Here is a 17,932-nt window from a genome sequence, read left to right as displayed (position 1 = left end):
AGCGACATAATATTAACTGTAAATTTGTTTCTTCTTGTTTTTGCAGCTCTTCCACGTGGCCTATGTGCTGATCAAGTTTGCCAATTCTCCCCGTCCAGACCTTTGGGTTCTGGAAAGATCCACAGACTTCGGCCTGACCTACCAGCCCTGGCAATACTTTGCCTGTGAGTATAAGTCGTACTGTACTCTAGATACTCTACTGTATTTGCACGTGTGGCTGCAGGTATTTGGGACCAAGCTGAGTGAGATTCCTTCAGCATCATTCATCTCTTCCCAATGTCCTTCAGGCCTGGATTTAAAGCTTTACTGTCATAGTTATCAGTCCACATGAGCTGGAGGTGAATTCCAGGCATGTCTGCCAACAGGCCACAGCTTGAAGTTTACCTGAGTACAGAGACAGGCTTGACTCCTCCCAGGGACTGTATGGATATGCATTCCCACATAATGGGTTGGCATCAATTAGCCTCATTAAATGCTGGTGCAGGTGGCAGATAAATGACTGAAGTACAGAGTCTGGGTTGATTGATGACTGCCATGAAACAGTACGAGCTTGTGTTGTGTTGTAAGCTGCTGCCTGGAGCTAGAAATAGGGAAACCGAGGTATAGTACAACATTATAGCCTTTAGCCCAGAAGAAATTTGCCATCCCTCCTACACTTTGTCTCAGTGTTTTGTCTTCTGCTGTGTCAAGGACAAATCTGAGATAAACCTAAACTATGTGAGGAATGCACACTGTGACCTGCACGTAAAAAAGATACAGTATAAATGAAACACAATGAGTTTAGCTTTTAGCAGAGGAGAGCAGATCTACCCATTGCTTGGTCCCGTGCTCATTTGTAGCTGTGCTGAGATTCAGGATTACAGACCAGCTTTACGGGCAGAAGCTGGCGATTGTTCTTTCCAGCTGTTCAGGATCCCAATAGTGTTCTCTGAGGTACAAAGTAAACTACAGTCCTCTTCTAATTATGACTCTGAAAGGAACCATTAAAATGCCTCCAGATGGTTCACACGCGTCTAATAAACGGTTGTTACTGATGCTTGTATTCTCTCAACCTTTGTGTTCGCAGCCTCTAAGAGAGACTGTATCGAGCGTTTTGGACAGAGGACCATCCAGAGAATCAATAGTGACGATGACATCATCTGCACCACTGAGTACTCCCGCATAGTCCCACTTGAAAATGGAGAGGTGAGTTTGACGTGTTCTGCTGGATCAGCCTGGTTCATCCCTCCCACTGGACTTTCCCAGGCTGTACTTCCACACCTGCACATTGTCTCCTTTCAGATTGTGGTGTCCTTGGTGAACGGTCGTCCAGGGGCCTTAAACTTCTCCTACTCACCAGTACTGAGGGACTTCACCAAGGCCACCAACATCAGGCTCCGCTTCCTGAGAACCAACACGCTGCTGGGACATCTGATGGGCAAAGCGCTTCGTGACCCCACTGTCACACGCAGGGTGAGACATGTCGTAGTGTTTACAACCTCTCACTCAAAGAACGTGTGTTTACAAAGGTATATCTATCGACCTGGAGGCGTCCAGGTATCCAGTATGCTGCAGACCCGAGTGACATGTTTCTCATGGCTTCATGGCAAGAGTGCAATAGAGAGCAGAGAGCTAATAGTATGCTTCCTTTGCAGTATTATTACAGTATCAAAGACATCAGTATCGGAGGGCGCTGTGTGTGTAACGGACACGCTGAGGCTTGTGATGCCAAGGATCCCAACGACCCCTACAAGTAAGTAGCATTTGTGAAGATGCGTAATCGACTGCATAAGACCACAAGTGCAACTTATGCATATTATGCTCAGCTTGTATCTTGGAAATATTGGAGCAGAAACACGCTGTCAGGGACGTAGGAGAGGCAGATGCTGTGAAGACGGTGGAGTTTTATTGGTTGGTTTGCTGACCTGAGGACAGTTACACTAGATTATGTTCTGCTCTGAGTCAGGTGGTTAAAGTAATTTGTTCACAACACCGTGAAGGATGGTGTCACCGTAGAACAGCTCAAAGCACAATGGTGCAAAGTCTGACAGCACTGTGGCCTCACAGCCAGAAGCTCCAGGAGTCTCTGTGAAGTTAACATGTTCTCCTGTGTCCATGTGGGTTTTTTCTGTGTGTGTGTGTGTGTGTGGGGGGGGCTGCATAATCAATGAGCATAATCATTATTTAAGATCTGTGGTGTCCTTCTCCTTTCAACATACGGGTTCAGACTTGTTGGAGGCATCCGGAGGCCTCTAAAGCTGTTGGTGGAGCTTTTTCCATGTTGCTGCACATGAGCGATTCAGGAATGTGGGAGAAAAGGATTATTTCAGGGAGAGGCAGAGGACAGGGGACGCAGGACAGTACAAGTGTTAGAGGTTTGTTGCTGGAGATACTTTAACAGTGACAGAGTAACATAAAAACACTATTAGACTATTATTTATGACTCAGAAAACCATAATACTGTATGTGTGCCCAGTCGTCACCGTCCGTCTGTGGTGCTGGATGCTGGGAGGTCCTCCAGCATCCATCCTGTGGTCAGCCAGGTGGCAGCTTCACCTTTGGAGTAGATGAGGTTAGAGAACGGCCTTCTGCCCCTTGGTTGCTTCAGCCTCTAGCACTGAGCACATTTTAAAAATGATTCCTGAACGCGTTAATGCCGTACGGATTGTGTGTTTGTCAAACAGCTGATTGTGACCATGCCCTGTCTTTTCTTATGATGTCATTCCGTTGTTTTTCTTTTTCACTCATTGTTACACTGTATGTTGTCTCTGCCAGTTCAGGCCTGTCGTACAGAACATTCATATTCTTCCTAATTTGTGCAGTGATTTTAGTTGAAGCAGCTCCATGTTTCATCTAGTGGTAGACCAAACCAGGACAGACCAGGGTGGACTAGGGTAGTAGTACATGCATAGAGATAGATCTGTCTTCTAGCAGGATACAGGCTTGTAGGATTTTCTATGACCCTTTTGTTGCCTCTTGTCTGAGAGCGGTTACACACAGACCATCACACTTGAGTTGACACACACAAACACCAGCTGTGCTAATGAGTAACCCAGATGTAGCCTCTCCTCTCTGAGCTCTGAACCTGAACTGAAGGTGATGCAGCAAAGTGAAACCAAATGGCTCTGCACAGAGTGAGCTGTGACCAAGCCAACAGAGGTAACCATGAGGTCCAACACGGTGGGTGGACGTCCACCTAATCAGGCTCAAAATGAAAGAGCCCAGCAAGAGCCAAACGTGATCAAAAAGAGATATGAGGACAGTAGACTGTAGAGATTCCACATGATTGTGTTGGTGCAGACCTGGTTTGATCCCCCTGGCACAGTTCTACACAGCTGTGTCCCATCATCGTCCTGATTGTAATGGCAGCGTGTGCATTATCTACATCATGGGAGTTTATGGATGGTCTTATGCTCCAAACAGGGACACACCCACAGAGGACATGAGCTTAGAGTCCTGCTTCACTCGAGTCACGGCCTTGACACAGTTGCTGACGCTAAACTGCGTGTGACTCAGTGATCACAGTGTTTTGTACAAATTTAGTCACAGTAGTTAGTTAAAATATTGTAAACTCACAAAAAGCAAAAGAAAAAAGTTTTTATGGTCATTGTGTGTCTCCAACATCAACCCACCCAGTGAAGTGGCTCCACAGGAAGTAGTGAATTTGGATGGAAGTTCTCCATTGAAAGTTGTTTCCTAAAACGGAGCTGATCACCAGGGAGGAAAGGAAAACAGTCACTCGGAGCCTGAGAGGTAGCGGAAGCGTGAGGGAAGTTCACCAATGAAAGGTTGAAAACACAAGACGCAGATGTATCCGAACAGAATCCAACTTCACGGGTCTGTGCACATTTCGACTGAAATGAATTTGAACCCAAAAACATGGTTCGCGTGTTCATGAGGACCTTTGTGGGTTGAATCCTGTCATTTTCTCTCCTGCTACCATTTATCTTATTTCGTAACATGGTGTGTGACAGAATGTCACTGATACTGTCATCAACAAAACTGAGGTTTGGCTCCTATTTCTTGCAGATACAGGTGTATTAAAGGAGACCGATTATACTTATTTGCATGCTAAAGTATATGACTCTGATGTCTCAATAAGGTGTCTGTCGGTTTTCATTCCAAAAAGTTCCCCTGTCAATGTATGGTTTTCAGTCCTACTTAATGAAAGAGTGACAGCGACCAGTTTGTTCAGTAGTGGAGTCCAAGCACATTGGTTTGATCCAGAATCTGAGCCTGAAGCTTAAGAGGAAGCTGCTGAAGTCATTACATTTTGACTGGTGCACAATGCATTTTAATGGTAATGTTGCATTTCCTTCAATTTATTTGATTTATGTCATTTGCAAAGCGTCTGCTAATGCTAACTGTTCCTAATGCTAATGCGAGAGGTAACCAATGGCCTATGTAGCTTGAATTAACAGAACAGAACATTCAGTGAAATATGTAATATTCAAAGCCAACATTATTGTCAACCAGAAAATGCATCAGTACTCTGTGGCTGCCATCACCATGACACCCCTCAAACAGGTCCTGCAGTCAGATTGTAGATTAGTGAAAGGTTTAGTTTGTCCTATGTAGGTGATTACCTTCTGTAATGTAAACAATATACATTATAAAGCAAAGGAAAAAATGTTTTAGATAAACAAATAAAACAAATAACAAATAAACATAGTTGTCATCTTATCAATTAAAGCCTTCTATTGTTTAAGAAATGATCGTACTGTTGGTAAATCTACATACCTTCACTGACCAGATGAGCAGCACTTTTTGTAGAGACGTGACTAATTAGCAACTAGGCTCAGAACACAAAAGCGTCAGCATACTAGAACGACAGGCTCTGTGGTAATAACAGAAATAGCCGTGTTGATCTGCTGTCCACTACTGCAGCCACCTCCCACCTGTGAGCTCTGAACTGTGAAGGGCTAATGGCTAACGGCTAATGCAACACACAAATATGGGCAGCAGTGGGTGAACCTTGTATCACAGGATTCTATCTGGAAAGAGACAGACTGGGGAAAACCCTGAGTCCGCCTTGCAACTTAGCTCTCTGTCATTATCTGACTGCATAATCGGTCTCCTTTTAATTAATAGCAGCGACCATGTTTATCACATCTAACCCGTTTACAGAGGGCCTGCAGGTGAAAGCTGATGATCACGAGGCATGTCTGCTCAGCTGTGTGTGTGTGGGACGAGTCACATTGTTCTACTGTCGTTTGCAGGTTGCAGTGTGACTGTCAGCACAACACATGTGGTGTGTCATGTGACCAGTGTTGCCCTGGATACAATCAGTTGCCATGGAAACCAGCAACGACCTACAGTGCCAACGAATGTGAACGTATGTTACACATGCGCACGCACCTCACTCAACATTTACAGTTACTCATTTTGGGAAATGGTTAATCATGTGAAAACAATCATTACTGAAACCGAAGGAAAACGATAAACAATTAAAAGCACCATCACAGAATAAACTAAACTTGTGTCAAAAAACATTTTCATTTGCTAAATGTACAAATAGTCTGTGACCCGCAAATGCAGCTAAGCAATGTTTTGAGTGATTTGAACTTACGCCAAAGTTTAGTAGAAAATCTATGCAAGTTTTTGTACGAGGCCAGAGTCAGGTAAAATACGTGAAACCCGCTGGGAGCCGAGATGTCTGTTTGCTGAAAAAAAGAAAAGTAAAGAAAATAAAGTGTAAAAAGCAGTCACCACTATCGGTGTGGAATTAAAGCTGGAGGACAGGAAGTGTCCCATTCAGCCGGCACCTCGGAGGCGCTGATAACAACACAAAGCTTTATCAGGGTTTCACTGACTTTGTCTGAGGAGTGAAGGTTGTTCACACTGTGACCAGACTTTATTCCCTGGATTCAGAAACACGAGGTCATGAGGTCGCATTGGGGAACTGAGGAACTATTCTTTCTGTGATAACGAATCTGAAATTGCCTTAATGTTAAATGACAGAATTAGAATCATGGGAGTTTAAGCTGGGCATGTTAGTACATCCATTTACAGGGCTGCATGTGTTTTTATTTTTGTTATTCAGCACAACTACAGTACATGAAGATGATCCACGTTTCCCACAGTGCAGATGTAAGATCTCAGTGAGAACCAAGACAGGAACCACAAAACGTAGACCTTTGGTTGTTTTACTGTAGCACAATGACGTTTCTATGAAGTGTGTCAATATGTGAATAACAAAGTTCATTGATGAGTAAATATGACTTATATAGTATGAAATCTATAGCTGTAGAAGCAGCCATAGCAGCGTCATCACAAAGGTTTCTTCATCATCATTGTCATCATCATCATCATCATCATCATCCGACCTGTGACATTTGTTTCAGCTTGTAACTGTCACCGTCACTCGTTTGATTGTTACTATGACCCCGATGTGGATCAGAGGAGAGGCAGCATCGATGTCAACGGACACCACAGAGGTGGAGGCGTCTGCCTCAACTGCCAGGTGAGTGGCATCCTTACATCTGTGGCCAAACACAATATGTTTGCTAGATGAGATGAAGAGGTGACTTTGTCTTTGTTCAGCATCACACGACTGGAGTCAACTGTGAGCGCTGCATCCCCACCTACTACAGATCCCCTCACCACTCGATTGACTCCCCGCTGGCCTGCTCACGTGAGTGCCATCATGCTAACGGCGTGAAATGCTAAGCTACGGCTTCATCTCCAGGTGTGTTCTGACCTAAACGTCTCCTCGTGCTTCTCTGCAGCCTGTGACTGTCAGTCGGAGTTTACAGACGGCACATGCGAGGATGTGACTGGCCGCTGTTTCTGTAAACCCAATTACACTGGGGAAAACTGTGGCTCCTGCGCCAGCGGCTTCATCAACTTTCCTGAGTGCTACCGTAAGTCGACTGACCGACCGACAGCGAATCTCTGCTGCAGTGTTATAGAGGAGTCACATTCATAATGTGCAAGTGTGGCACTAAGCAGCTTCATTAGCCTCCTAGCATTCAACTAGTTCAACCCGCCACACATAGCAGCTGTAGATAAAGTACGTTAAAGTACAAAGGGAAAATGTACCTGTAAATGTGAACCAACTTTCTCTCTCTCTCTCTCTCTCTCTCTCTCTTTCTCTCTCTCAGCTATCCCCATCTACAACAACAACAACAGTGAGGCCAAGCCAGCAGGAGAGATCATCAGTAAGTTTCACATTGTGCTTTCTTTTGTTACATTTTATCACTATTGCGGGGAAATTAAAACTAAAACTGTCCTTATGCTACTATGAATGTTGAGCAAAGGTTACTCTTCCTAAACAGCTGACCCCTCGTGTTGGAATTTTATCAGAAAAAACAAAACACATCTAAGTCCAACCTCACAGATGCATATCAGGGTATTTTCACATTCCTGCACTGTATAAGAAAAGCACATCGTGACTAAACTTCAAACATTACCAAGCATCAGACGACCTTTGATGAGACAAGAATGAATGAGTTTAATGGCCGGTTCCCTGCACAGACTGTGAGTGCAGCGCACCAGGTACCGTGGAGAACTCGTGCAGGCCGGACCCCCGGACCCACACCTGCATCTGTAAACCTGGGTTCAGTGGTGACCACTGTGACGCCTGCGCTCCTGGTTTCTACGGACCCAACTGTCAGGGTAAGAGCCGGACAGAACCATTCAGCTGACTGTGTTTAAATCCAGGAAAAGCAGGATTTTAGGGTTTGCTGCACATTTCAGTGTTGTCTTCTTTCTCCAACTGTGTGTATCCATGAAGCCTGTCAGTGTTTAGGTCCTGGCTGCCTTGACGGTTCCTGTGACCTGGTGACGGGCCATGGTGTTTGTCGTAGCGGTTTCCAAGGTTACGAGTGTGACCAGTGTGCACCGGGTTACTTCAACTACCCACTCTGCCAGTGTGAGTTGCTGCACCTTCAGCATTGTATCAGCATAGTGTTTTTATGTCACTCTCTTCAGCTGTACCCTTCATCCAAACATAGACCTAAACCCAACCCGAACCCCGAGACATAAGTCAAAATAAATACAACCTTGTTAGCGGAGCTCTGACTGAGATGGTCAGTGAAGCCTGATCTGCTGCCTGGGACAAGTCATTTCAGTATTGACTCCTGTAACATAAAATGCTCCCATTATAGTGATCCAGATGCTCGGTGCCTCCCCTTGTCTCTAGTGTGCGGCTGCAGCTCGGTGGGCTCCCTCCACGACAGCTGTGACGTTTCCGGTCGCTGCCTGTGTAAGCCAGAGTTTCAGGGTCCTCGATGTGAACAGTGCAGATCAGGCTTCCACTCGTACCCTAACTGTCAAGGTTGTGACACTGACACCACACTCACAATGTTGTAGTGTTGGATCACTCGTAAAATCACAAAATGAATCAACATTAACTGTGGTTTTCCGTCAGTGTGTGCGTGTGACACTCGCACCTCAGTGGACAGCGTCTGCACGGCGTCGGGCCACTGCCACTGCCGACCCAGATACAGCGGAGCAGCATGCGATCAGTGTGCCCCTGGCTACTACAGTTACCCAAGCTGCACGCGTAAGTGGACACTGTGTATCAGCTTTAATTTAATACAGGATTTAGTTTGATCAAATCAAACTCAAGTTTGTTTTCCCTCTTATTGCGGTTTCTTTTGTTTGGTGTGAACACTCGGGTGCACTCGAGGCCCCGAAATGAGGTGGTCTCGATCCGCATCATCTAGCGAACTCTGGTGCGGTCCTCCTGGTGAGAACGTGCACCGAACCAATACAGAACAAAAGGGCATGAATGATAGACTGGTAGATGTAAATACTGCAGGATGAATCGTGGGACTCAAGTGCTTCATTTTCCAACCCTAGGATTTGCGTGAAGTGGTAAATGCAAGCAAGGTAATAAAAAAATCTGCATTGTGAAACTCTTGACACAGAAGCATGCAGTAATCCACAACACAGTACCTTCTTGCCATATTTACTTTTCTGTTCATGCGGCGAAAACATCAATAAGTGGAGAGAAGGTTCTTGCGTAGTTTGAAGTGTTTTGGTTTGCTTGGATTTTTTTGTGTGTGAAACGGAACCATGGAGAAATTGCTACAAGTTTACAAACTCATCAACTGATTTGGACCAAAGTAAATGAATTAAGGTGTGAAAACACCCTCAGTTTATGTTCATATCTGTACTTAAACTCTGCTAATAAAATGTTTACATACAAATCAGTACTAGTATTGTCATACTGTAAATACCGTGTCAACAGATGCAATGAGCTGGTGTTGACTGTGTGTGTTGCAGCGTGTCAGTGTTCTACAGAAGGTTCTCACTACAGCAGCTGCGACCAGGTGACAGGACAGTGTGTGTGTCTGCCTCACGTGGTGGGACTGAGGTGCGACAGCTGTGCACACGGCTCCCATGGTTTCCCCAACTGCCACGGTAACGAAACACACAGGCAAATTCTGTCTACACACAATGTAAAGGAAATCAGACGTGACCGCTGACGTCACTGGGACCTGCAGCGTTACGTACATGTAGTCAATCACAGCAGGGGGTGGACCTTTACTGCAATGTTGTATGGGTCTGATTGGATTTCACTTTAAAGACCGTGACCAAAGCTTTGGTCAGCTCTTACAGCTCAGCTCTTACAGTACTTAATGGTTACCTAATTATTAAATATTGGTATTTTCTGTATTAGCTCTATGTCTGAGGGTGTGAACAATCAAAGCATTTATTGATGTCCGTATCCATTAATAAAAATTATGTCAGGAGATGCTCGGACTCCAGACACTTGCTGAGTTTCCTGTATTTCTCACTTAGCTGGCTCGTGTCACCCTGCTGGTTCTGTTCAGGTGGTGGGACAGCGTCCTGTGGTGAGTCCTGTGTTTCCTGACACATTTGACAGCAATTTGCAGATAAAAGATCAGTTTTATTTTCAGTGTATGACTTTGTCAATCATTCATTTAGGGAGAATGCGAGTGTCGTCATCACGTAGAGGGCCCTGCCTGTGACAGATGTAAACCTCTGTACTGGAACCTGTCCCCAGACTCTGCTGAGGGATGCACAAGTAGGACACACACACACACACACACACACACACACACACACACACACACACACACACACACACACACACACACACACACACACACACACACACACACACACACACACACATACATTATGACTTTGTAGAACTGCACTCACCACTGGTTTCTTCTTTAGACTGTGAGTGTAACATTGCGGGGACAGTGAGTGGGGTCGCAGAGTGTGCACAGGTGAGTGGCTTCGTTCTGGATCTACTTTGAACTTTTCTAACTCTATCATCAGCTTTTGAAGTCAATTCAATAATACAAAATTCAGGACACTTTAAAATGTGTAAGAACTAAAAGAAAACCCAACAAATCCACGTGAAGATGCAAAAGCCTGTCCATGAATTTAACTTGAATTTGAACTTGAAATTGAATATTAATGGCATATTTATTCTGTTTGTGTTGTTCATTCATGTCCAGGTTCATTTTTGTGTTAAACAAGTGAATAGTTTAATGCTACTTTTATCAATTTTCTTAATCTCCTAACTCACAGGAAACGGGTCAGTGCTTCTGTAAAGCCAACACATGCAGTGGGACCTGCTCCACCTGTAAAGACGGCTACTACAACCTGCAGGAACACGACTACTTGGGCTGCCAGGGTGAGTGTTTGGAGCGACGATGCCCTAAGCCCACGCTGCACTTCACATACATGATGTGTGGTGGTGATGATGCTTCTGGTGTTTAGGGTGCCAGTGTGACATCGGGGGTTCGGCAGGTCAGTCTTGCGGAGAGAGGAATGGCCGCTGTCGCTGCAGACCCAATGTGGAGGGACCAAAGTGTAACCTGTGAGTATTTACATGTATAGTACTTGACCCAATACAGATAATTTTTTAGCTTTTTTTATTCCGGTGATGCTTAAAAAGCAAAGCAAACCTGTAAAGTCACATGTTTACTGAGTGATGGCACACTGTCTACCTGAATGTCACTGCAGACCTCGTTCAGATCATTACTTCCCTGACCTCCATCATCTGAAGTTTGAAGTTGAAGAGGGGACCACGCTGGACGGGCGCCCCGTTCGCTTCGGCTACAGCACTCAGGAGTTCCCAGGCTTCAGCTGGAGAGGTTACGCTCAGATGTCTCCCATCCAGGTAGGACCGGACCTACAGCCTCAGCTTACAGATGTGCTTGTACATATTTGGTGTGTCATATAATTGGTTTGCTGATGTGACTGTGGTCCACGGGTGCTTCTCCTGCATTAGCATGTGCTGCATGGCTGGATGTTGTGTGGACATGGACCTTTCCTTTGAGTTTAGCTGATGGTATAATAACCCATTACAGTACTCCTGAGGTGTGAAGTGGGGTTATTCTGGGAAAAGGTGGTTGCTGGCCTGTTCTATCTGCCTTTTAATTGTTCTTGCCTTGTCTTTCTCCTTCCTCCATCACTGCTACATCTTTCTCTCTATCCTCCTCTGCGTCTCTGTCCTCCTGCGTCTGTCCATCCCTCGCCTTTGCCCTGGTTTTGTTTTTGCGTCTCCTTCTCGTTGTTCTGCTGCCTGGACAGTCAAAGGTGTTGGTGTCAGTGTCGGTCAGCTCTCCAGACCTCTTCCATGTGGTGCTTCACTACATTAACCCCGGAGGTTCAGATGTCCGTGGCAGGTTACTGGTCATAGACGACAGCTGGAACTACTACTGTGGTAACTGTAAGTTTCCTACTTGTGCTCCTTCGTCCCCAATTTCAGGATTGGAATGGGAGACAATGGAACTGTCCAGTAAAAGTGTATTTACTCACATTTCAACAGATTTCAACCTTCTGCTCTGGGCTGACTCTGTGTCAATAGATCTCAGGATGGGTTTTGTGGAGTTTCTGTGTACCAGTCATCCTGAAAAAAAAACCAATTAAGATCATTTATTACTGGTCATTAGTATTCAAATATTTAAGCAGGGTCTGTAATAAGGACCTTTACTGGAGAACCTGGCAGTGCAGCCTGGGTTCTTCTAGAGTCAGAGTGGCCACTTATAAAAGCACTGTGTCAGTCCACAGCAGAATTCCCATTTTTCACCCTTTTTGCATTTCTTCTCTTCTTACCGTACCTCATCGGTACAAATGACCAATGTCCTTGGTGGTGGTGGTGGTGGTGCCTCCGCTTTTTTAAGAAGCTTACTCATCCCATTTTTGGGGCCACAGTCAGTGCAGGGCTCAAACCTCAGGTCTTATATTTACCCTCCCCTCGTCCTCTTCCTACTTATCTACTACTGGTTTCCCACTGATCCCTTTGGACCCTTTATCCTTGTAGACTGCAGTGAAGCTTCAAGTTTATGTGAGCGAGGCAGACGTGTATCTGACACGCTTCATCCTCAGATATGTAAACTCTGAGAGCACCACCACCAATGGTAAAATAACAGCCTACCAGGGCACTCGCAGAGGTAAGTAGTGTGTGTGTGTGTGTGTGTGTGTGTGTGTGTGTGTGTGTGTGTGTGTGTGTGTGTGTGTGTGCTCGCTCTGCCTCTGGCTGGTTTAATAATGGTACACATTCCTTGGTGGCACCACATTCCAGGTGCATCAGGTAACCATGGAAATAAGGAGTAAAAGGACCAGAGGGGAGTTGGGGGACAGAGGCACAGTGTCCACTACCAATATTTAGATGTAGATGTATTAACAGAGTTTAAACACTTTGTTAAGGTGTTAAGGTGCTGAGCTTCTAATACTGGTATTAGCTAGTTAAATCCTAGTACAGTAGTGGTAATACTAGATGGGGACGGTGCATTACTGATTAAATGAGGAAGGAGGAAGACTGAAGCAGTCTAGAGCTGCAGCTGTGTCTGTCAGTATGGACAACCCTTGAGAACCTTTGCCTCAATAAAGTTTGAACTTCAGTTTCAAACTTTCATCTTCCAGTTTAAGAAGATGAGACCTTCTTGAAAATGCCTTTGTGTGTGTGTGTGTGTGTGTGTGTGTGTGTACTCGCATTGAAGTAAGAACCAAAATATGTATTTTCTTCAAATGAGGACATTTTAATGGATTGGAGCAAAGGTTAGGCATCTGTCTTTAGTTGTGAGGTTAGGGTAAGGGGCTAAGGAAGACATTGACATTATGTCAATGGATGACCACATAAGTGAGTGTGTGTGTGTGTGTGTGTGTGTGTGTGTGTGTGTGTGTGTGTGTGTGTGTGTGTGTGTGTGTGTGTGTGTGTGTGTGTGTGTGTGTGTGTGTGTGTGTGAATAAAGATTTTATGTGCTTAATTTATTATTTTCACATCTCACATTGTCTCACATTGTTTCCTAGGTTCTGAACAGTCCAAACAGATCATCTTTGCTCCCAGTGTGGAGCCAACATTCGTCAACGTTCCCCAGAATAATTTTGTGGAACCTTTTGTTCTGAACCCGGGAACGTGGACTGTGGTTATAGAGGCTGAGGGCGTCTCCTTGGTAAGACACACGCAGGACACTACTCATGTTGCTGCAGGCCTTGGCCTCCACAGACTGACAGTAAGCTATTTGTCCTCAGGATTACTTGGTCCTGCTGCCCAGTGCCTACTATGAAGCTCCCATCCTGCAGATCCGAGTGACGGAGCCCTGCACCTACAGCTCAGTGCCGGACACCAATCAGAAGTAACACACCACGTCCACATCAATGTCTTGTGTTTGCATGACCATCTAGATCTGCAGGCTAATGTACACCACCTTTGTGTGCAGCTGTCTGCTGTACAGGTATCTGTCTCTAGACTCCTTTCCTTTCATCTCTGGCAATGATGCCAACTGCCGCAGCGATAACCATCTGCCTCGCCCCTGCCCCACTGAGAAGGTGACCCCGCGCCATCCTGACATGGCAGTCTGTAGTGGCCACGATGTAAGAAGGCAACACACAATGAGACGGTGCATCGTGCCGTGTGTCCAAAGGTCTATAACCCTGTTTCTCCTGTGCAGATTAGCATCGAGCTGCGCCACAGAGTGTCAGCTCCGGGTGACTACGTTGTGGTGGTTGAGTACGCCAGCGAGGAAGAGTTCCCTCAAACTCTGTCTGTGGCCGTCAACGCGCCGAGAGCACGATCACATCATCGCGTCACCCTGCTGCACTGCAAGTACAGGTATGAACAGCCTGCTTTGGTACTGTGCTCACATATGAACACTGCTCATGGCTTCACGTGTGCGTTTGTGCAGCTTCCTGTGTCGCGTTGTGGCTGTTGACGTACACAACAGAGTAGCCATCTTCTCTCTTCCTGCTGACACGGAGCTGCAGCTCATCTCAGACCAGGCTTCCTTTTTTTTGGTGAGAACTGCACCCACATCACACGATCACACTAAGGTACGAGTTCAAAACACAAGCTGATTTCTCCGCAGCACAAAGTGTACTTGGTGCCTAAGGAACAGTTTGCTATGGAGTATGTGGAGCCTAGAGTCTACTGCATCAGCGCTCATGGGCAGTTTTCCCCTGATAGGTAAAGTAGCATACTGTATGAAGCCTTCGGTAGATACTGGCATCCTCACTAAAGCATTTTCCTTTTGTCCCAGTTCGTCCTGTGTCCCGTCGCGCTTCCAGACCCCGTCAGACTCGCTGGTTCTGAAGGAAGGCCAGAGCTCCTCCATGCAGGAGCTTATCATGGCTCCTCCTCCCTCACAGCAGAGCGCCAGGCAGGCGTGGACCGGAGGGGACCGACCTCCACACGGAGCAGACAACAGCGACCACGTCAGGCTGGACTCACTGCAGGTGCCTCATACACAGCAGAAGGCCGAGGGCACATTAATACATGTGCCACTTTGGTTGGACTCAGTGATGCATTATAAGCTATGGAAGGTTGTGGGTCAGCTGCTGTAACCTTATTAGATTTAGAAATTCACTGGTTGCTGGATCAATCAAGGCGTCTGAGCCAACAAAATAAAGAAATAAACACCTGTTATTAGAAACAGACAAGAACGATCAAAGCTAAAATTCTTTGTCCTGTCGTCACCCAGAATGCAGCAGTGTACTCGACCCGGGTCCACACCCTGGGCCGTTACGTCTTCATCTTCCACTATCATCAGCCCCTCCACCCCACCTTCCACGTGCAGGTTTACATCAACGGAGGGCGCATCTGGCACGGTAGTAGTAATTCTGGCGTGTGGTGAGACGGAGTTGGACTGTGTGATTCCTGCTGACGGTTGTTACTGCTCTGCTTTAGGTCACACCAACGCCTCCTTCTGCCCGCATGCTTATGGCTGCCGTAATGTACTGGTCTCTGAGAACCAGATCATTTTAGACGTGACCGACCATGAAGTGTTCCTCACCGTGCAGATACCTGCAGCCAGGACCCTGTGGCTCGTACGTTTTTGACTCTCACAGGCTCGTCCTTTGGCTCCTGCCGCCTTCGGTCGTTGCTCATGTTGTGTCTGTGCAGGATTATGTGCTGGTTGTGCCTGAGTCGAGCTACAGCTCAAGTTACCTGAACGAAGAGCCTCTGGACAAATCGTATGACTTCATCAGCAACTGTGGCCAAAACAGCTTCTACATCAAGTCAGTGTCAATATGTGAAACTACTACAGCTGCTGTGCCTTTGAAGCACCAGTTAAATGGGTTTCCTCACCCCGTTCCCAGTCCCGCCACCGCCTCCCCAGTCTGCCTCAGCTCGGCTGTGTCGCTGTCGGCTTTCTTCAATAACGGAGCGCTGCCCTGCGCCTGCCATGAGGTCGGCGCTGAGAGCGACACCTGCGAGCCGTTTGGTGGCCAGTGTCGCTGTCGGCCGTACGTGATCGGTCGAGACTGCTCCATGTGCGCCACGGGCTTCTGGGGATTCCCCAACTGCAGACGTGAGTTTCTGGCAGACTCACAAATGATTCCTAGAACTCCCAGCAGATGCAGTACATGAGTGTGAAATTCTTATATTAATTGTTTTCTAAAAATTATTTTATACGTTAATACTTTACAAGAAAGCAACCCCTGTCCTGCCCCTTTTCTCCGGCAGCCTGTAACTGCGGCACACGGTTGTGTGAACCCGTGACTGGTGACTGCATCTGTCCTCCGAGGACGCTGCGCCCCGAGTGCACTCAGTGTGAGCCCCAGACCTTTGGCTGCCACCCGGTGGTGGGCTGTGAGGTCTGCAACTGCTCCCGACCCGGCGTGCTCGTCCCCGAGGGCAGCTGTGACACGCTCAGCGGCCAGTGCAGGCAAGACACTGGAGACCATGATTTACCTGCTGCTTAGCAAACTGCCTATTAACATGTTGGCCTGTTCAGACGGTCCAGTTCTCAAATGTCAAGCTTCTGTTTGGAAATAGAATATTGTGAGCTATATATATTTGATACTATGAATTTTCTGTTACTATATAATACTACTAAGAAAATATCCTTTTAATTGACGGACAATTATTTTTCATTTATCAAAGATACATGTCTTTGATAAATTGGGTTGATTGAAGACCCTAAATTGCCCGTAGATATGGGTGCGAGAGTGTGTGTTTGTTTTTGTCACAGATCCCAGGAAGCAATTAGCCTAACTTTCCAAAATAAATACTGTATGCTTTAAAATTACACAACAAATGAGACACACACACACACACACACTAGAGTCTGAAACTGCTCATTGGTGTGGTCTCTGCAAACAGAGAGAAATGATTGAACAACTTCAAACACTGTCTCTGATCTGAGGGAGTCAGAGTTAATGCTGGAAGAACTGAGTCACTGGTGAGGGTGTATTTGTTAACAGTGCTCATGGCCTGCTCAACAGAAGTTGGGGTGGCAGCGGCTCAAGAGTTGGAATCATGCTTCCATTCTTGGCTGCCTTGAGTCATGTGGCAGTGTCCTTGGGCAAGACACTGAGCCACAAGGAGCCCCCCCCCGGTGTCATAAGCTGCATCTGTCACCAAGTAAATGTGAATACAGCAGCAAGGTAGAGAAACAGAGACAAACTAGCACCATTTGCCATTTGTTCTTGGGTTTTTTCAGATGTAAGAACAACATTGTTGGGCGTCAGTGTGATCGCTGTGCTCCTGGTTTCTATGGTTACCCAAACTGTCGGCCGTGTAACTGCAACGATGCTGGAACTGAGGAGGGAGTGTGCGATGCTTTCACAGGACAGTGTTTGTGCAAGGTGACACACACACACACACACACACACACACACACACACACACACACACACACACACACACACACACACACACACACACACACACACACACACACACACACACACACTTCCCTTGAAGTGAGGACCTCCATTGACATAATGCCTCCCTAGCCCTTTACCCTAACCATCACAACTAAAGGCAGACATCTAACCTTTGCTCTAATCTGAACCAAAACTCAATTCTATCCTCAGCACTAAAATCACGTCAGACTTCAAAGAAGGTCTGTTTGACAGGTCAAAGACTTGTCTGTTTTGACAGGTCTTTGTCAAAATGTCCTCACTTTGTCAAAATGTCCTCACTCTTTTTGGTTCTCACACACCCACACATACAGGTTCTCCTAACTATGTGTGTTCTAACGTGTTGTAGGAGAATGTCCAGGGTTCTCACTGTGACCAGTGCAAAGCTGGTACGTTCCACTTGGACCCGACCAACCCCAAAGGCTGCACCAGCTGCTTCTGTTTCGGGGCGACCGACCGCTGCCGCAGCTCTGACAAGAGGCGCACGGAGGTACTTTTAAGCATTTACACAAAGCTTTTCGCTTGTTCTCTAGTTAACCGATCAAAAAGGTTGCAAAGTGGACAGTATGTTACAAGCCTTAACTGACTCAGTATGGGTCCACATACAGTACCTGTATGGCATTGCGCAGCATCTGCGGATCACTACAGGTTCTCGTCTATATATTTGTATTAGTCCTTCTCAAAGGTTCTCCTCCTGTAGATCATGGACATGGAGGGTTGGGTCTTGCTGGGAGCAGACCGACAGGAAGTACTGGTAACTGTGTATCCTGGTCAAGACCTTGTGGAGGCTGACCTGAGTGACGTACCTGATGTCTACCAGGATCTCCACTGGCACGCACCAAAAGCATACCTGGGAGACAAAGTAAGATCTGAA

General features: G+C 46.3%; 1 protein-coding gene across 3 annotated transcripts in view; it reads left to right on the top strand.

The window, feature by feature from the left end:
• Positions 1 to 17,932, top strand: part of lama5 (laminin, alpha 5) — a 47,060-nt gene that overhangs the window by 12,966 nt on the left and 16,162 nt on the right. Inside the window, exons 3-38 of one of the 3 annotated variants that reach the window (XM_029155618.3) lie at positions 47 to 164; positions 1,067 to 1,185; positions 1,282 to 1,452; positions 1,635 to 1,732; positions 5,199 to 5,314; positions 6,324 to 6,442; positions 6,523 to 6,613; positions 6,708 to 6,842; positions 7,083 to 7,139; positions 7,456 to 7,596; positions 7,715 to 7,852; positions 8,123 to 8,257; positions 8,351 to 8,485; positions 9,211 to 9,348; positions 9,730 to 9,782; positions 9,877 to 9,976; positions 10,135 to 10,187; positions 10,495 to 10,600; positions 10,687 to 10,786; positions 10,933 to 11,089; positions 12,236 to 12,365; positions 13,225 to 13,367; positions 13,447 to 13,550; positions 13,635 to 13,788; positions 13,866 to 14,026; positions 14,100 to 14,208; positions 14,280 to 14,377; positions 14,451 to 14,646; positions 14,892 to 15,018; positions 15,098 to 15,237; positions 15,314 to 15,429; positions 15,511 to 15,722; positions 15,878 to 16,079; positions 16,857 to 17,001; positions 17,408 to 17,548; positions 17,759 to 17,920. In XM_029155618.3, the coding sequence (XP_029011451.1) occupies positions 47 to 164; positions 1,067 to 1,185; positions 1,282 to 1,452; positions 1,635 to 1,732; positions 5,199 to 5,314; positions 6,324 to 6,442; positions 6,523 to 6,613; positions 6,708 to 6,842; positions 7,083 to 7,139; positions 7,456 to 7,596; positions 7,715 to 7,852; positions 8,123 to 8,257; positions 8,351 to 8,485; positions 9,211 to 9,348; positions 9,730 to 9,782; positions 9,877 to 9,976; positions 10,135 to 10,187; positions 10,495 to 10,600; positions 10,687 to 10,786; positions 10,933 to 11,089; positions 12,236 to 12,365; positions 13,225 to 13,367; positions 13,447 to 13,550; positions 13,635 to 13,788; positions 13,866 to 14,026; positions 14,100 to 14,208; positions 14,280 to 14,377; positions 14,451 to 14,646; positions 14,892 to 15,018; positions 15,098 to 15,237; positions 15,314 to 15,429; positions 15,511 to 15,722; positions 15,878 to 16,079; positions 16,857 to 17,001; positions 17,408 to 17,548; positions 17,759 to 17,920 (4,620 nt within the window). Of the gene's footprint in view, positions 1 to 46; positions 165 to 1,066; positions 1,186 to 1,281; positions 1,453 to 1,634; positions 1,733 to 5,198; positions 5,315 to 6,323; positions 6,443 to 6,522; positions 6,614 to 6,707; positions 6,843 to 7,082; positions 7,140 to 7,455; positions 7,597 to 7,714; positions 7,853 to 8,122; positions 8,258 to 8,350; positions 8,486 to 9,210; positions 9,349 to 9,729; positions 9,783 to 9,876; positions 9,977 to 10,134; positions 10,188 to 10,494; positions 10,601 to 10,686; positions 10,787 to 10,932; positions 11,090 to 11,502; positions 11,642 to 12,235; positions 12,366 to 13,224; positions 13,368 to 13,446; positions 13,551 to 13,634; positions 13,789 to 13,865; positions 14,027 to 14,099; positions 14,209 to 14,279; positions 14,378 to 14,450; positions 14,647 to 14,891; positions 15,019 to 15,097; positions 15,238 to 15,313; positions 15,430 to 15,510; positions 15,723 to 15,877; positions 16,080 to 16,856; positions 17,002 to 17,407; positions 17,549 to 17,758; positions 17,921 to 17,932 lie in introns of those variants that run through there. The other 2 variants (XM_029155617.3, XM_029155619.2) reach the window with 2 other exon arrangements.

The sequence above is a fragment of the Betta splendens genome, chromosome 7 (genome assembly GCF_900634795.4).
Source record: "Betta splendens chromosome 7, fBetSpl5.4, whole genome shotgun sequence".
Classification (NCBI taxonomy): Eukaryota; Metazoa; Chordata; class Actinopteri; order Anabantiformes; family Osphronemidae; genus Betta; species Betta splendens.
Note: the sequence above shows the minus strand (reverse complement) of the source record. Positions and strands in the feature narration are given on the sequence as shown.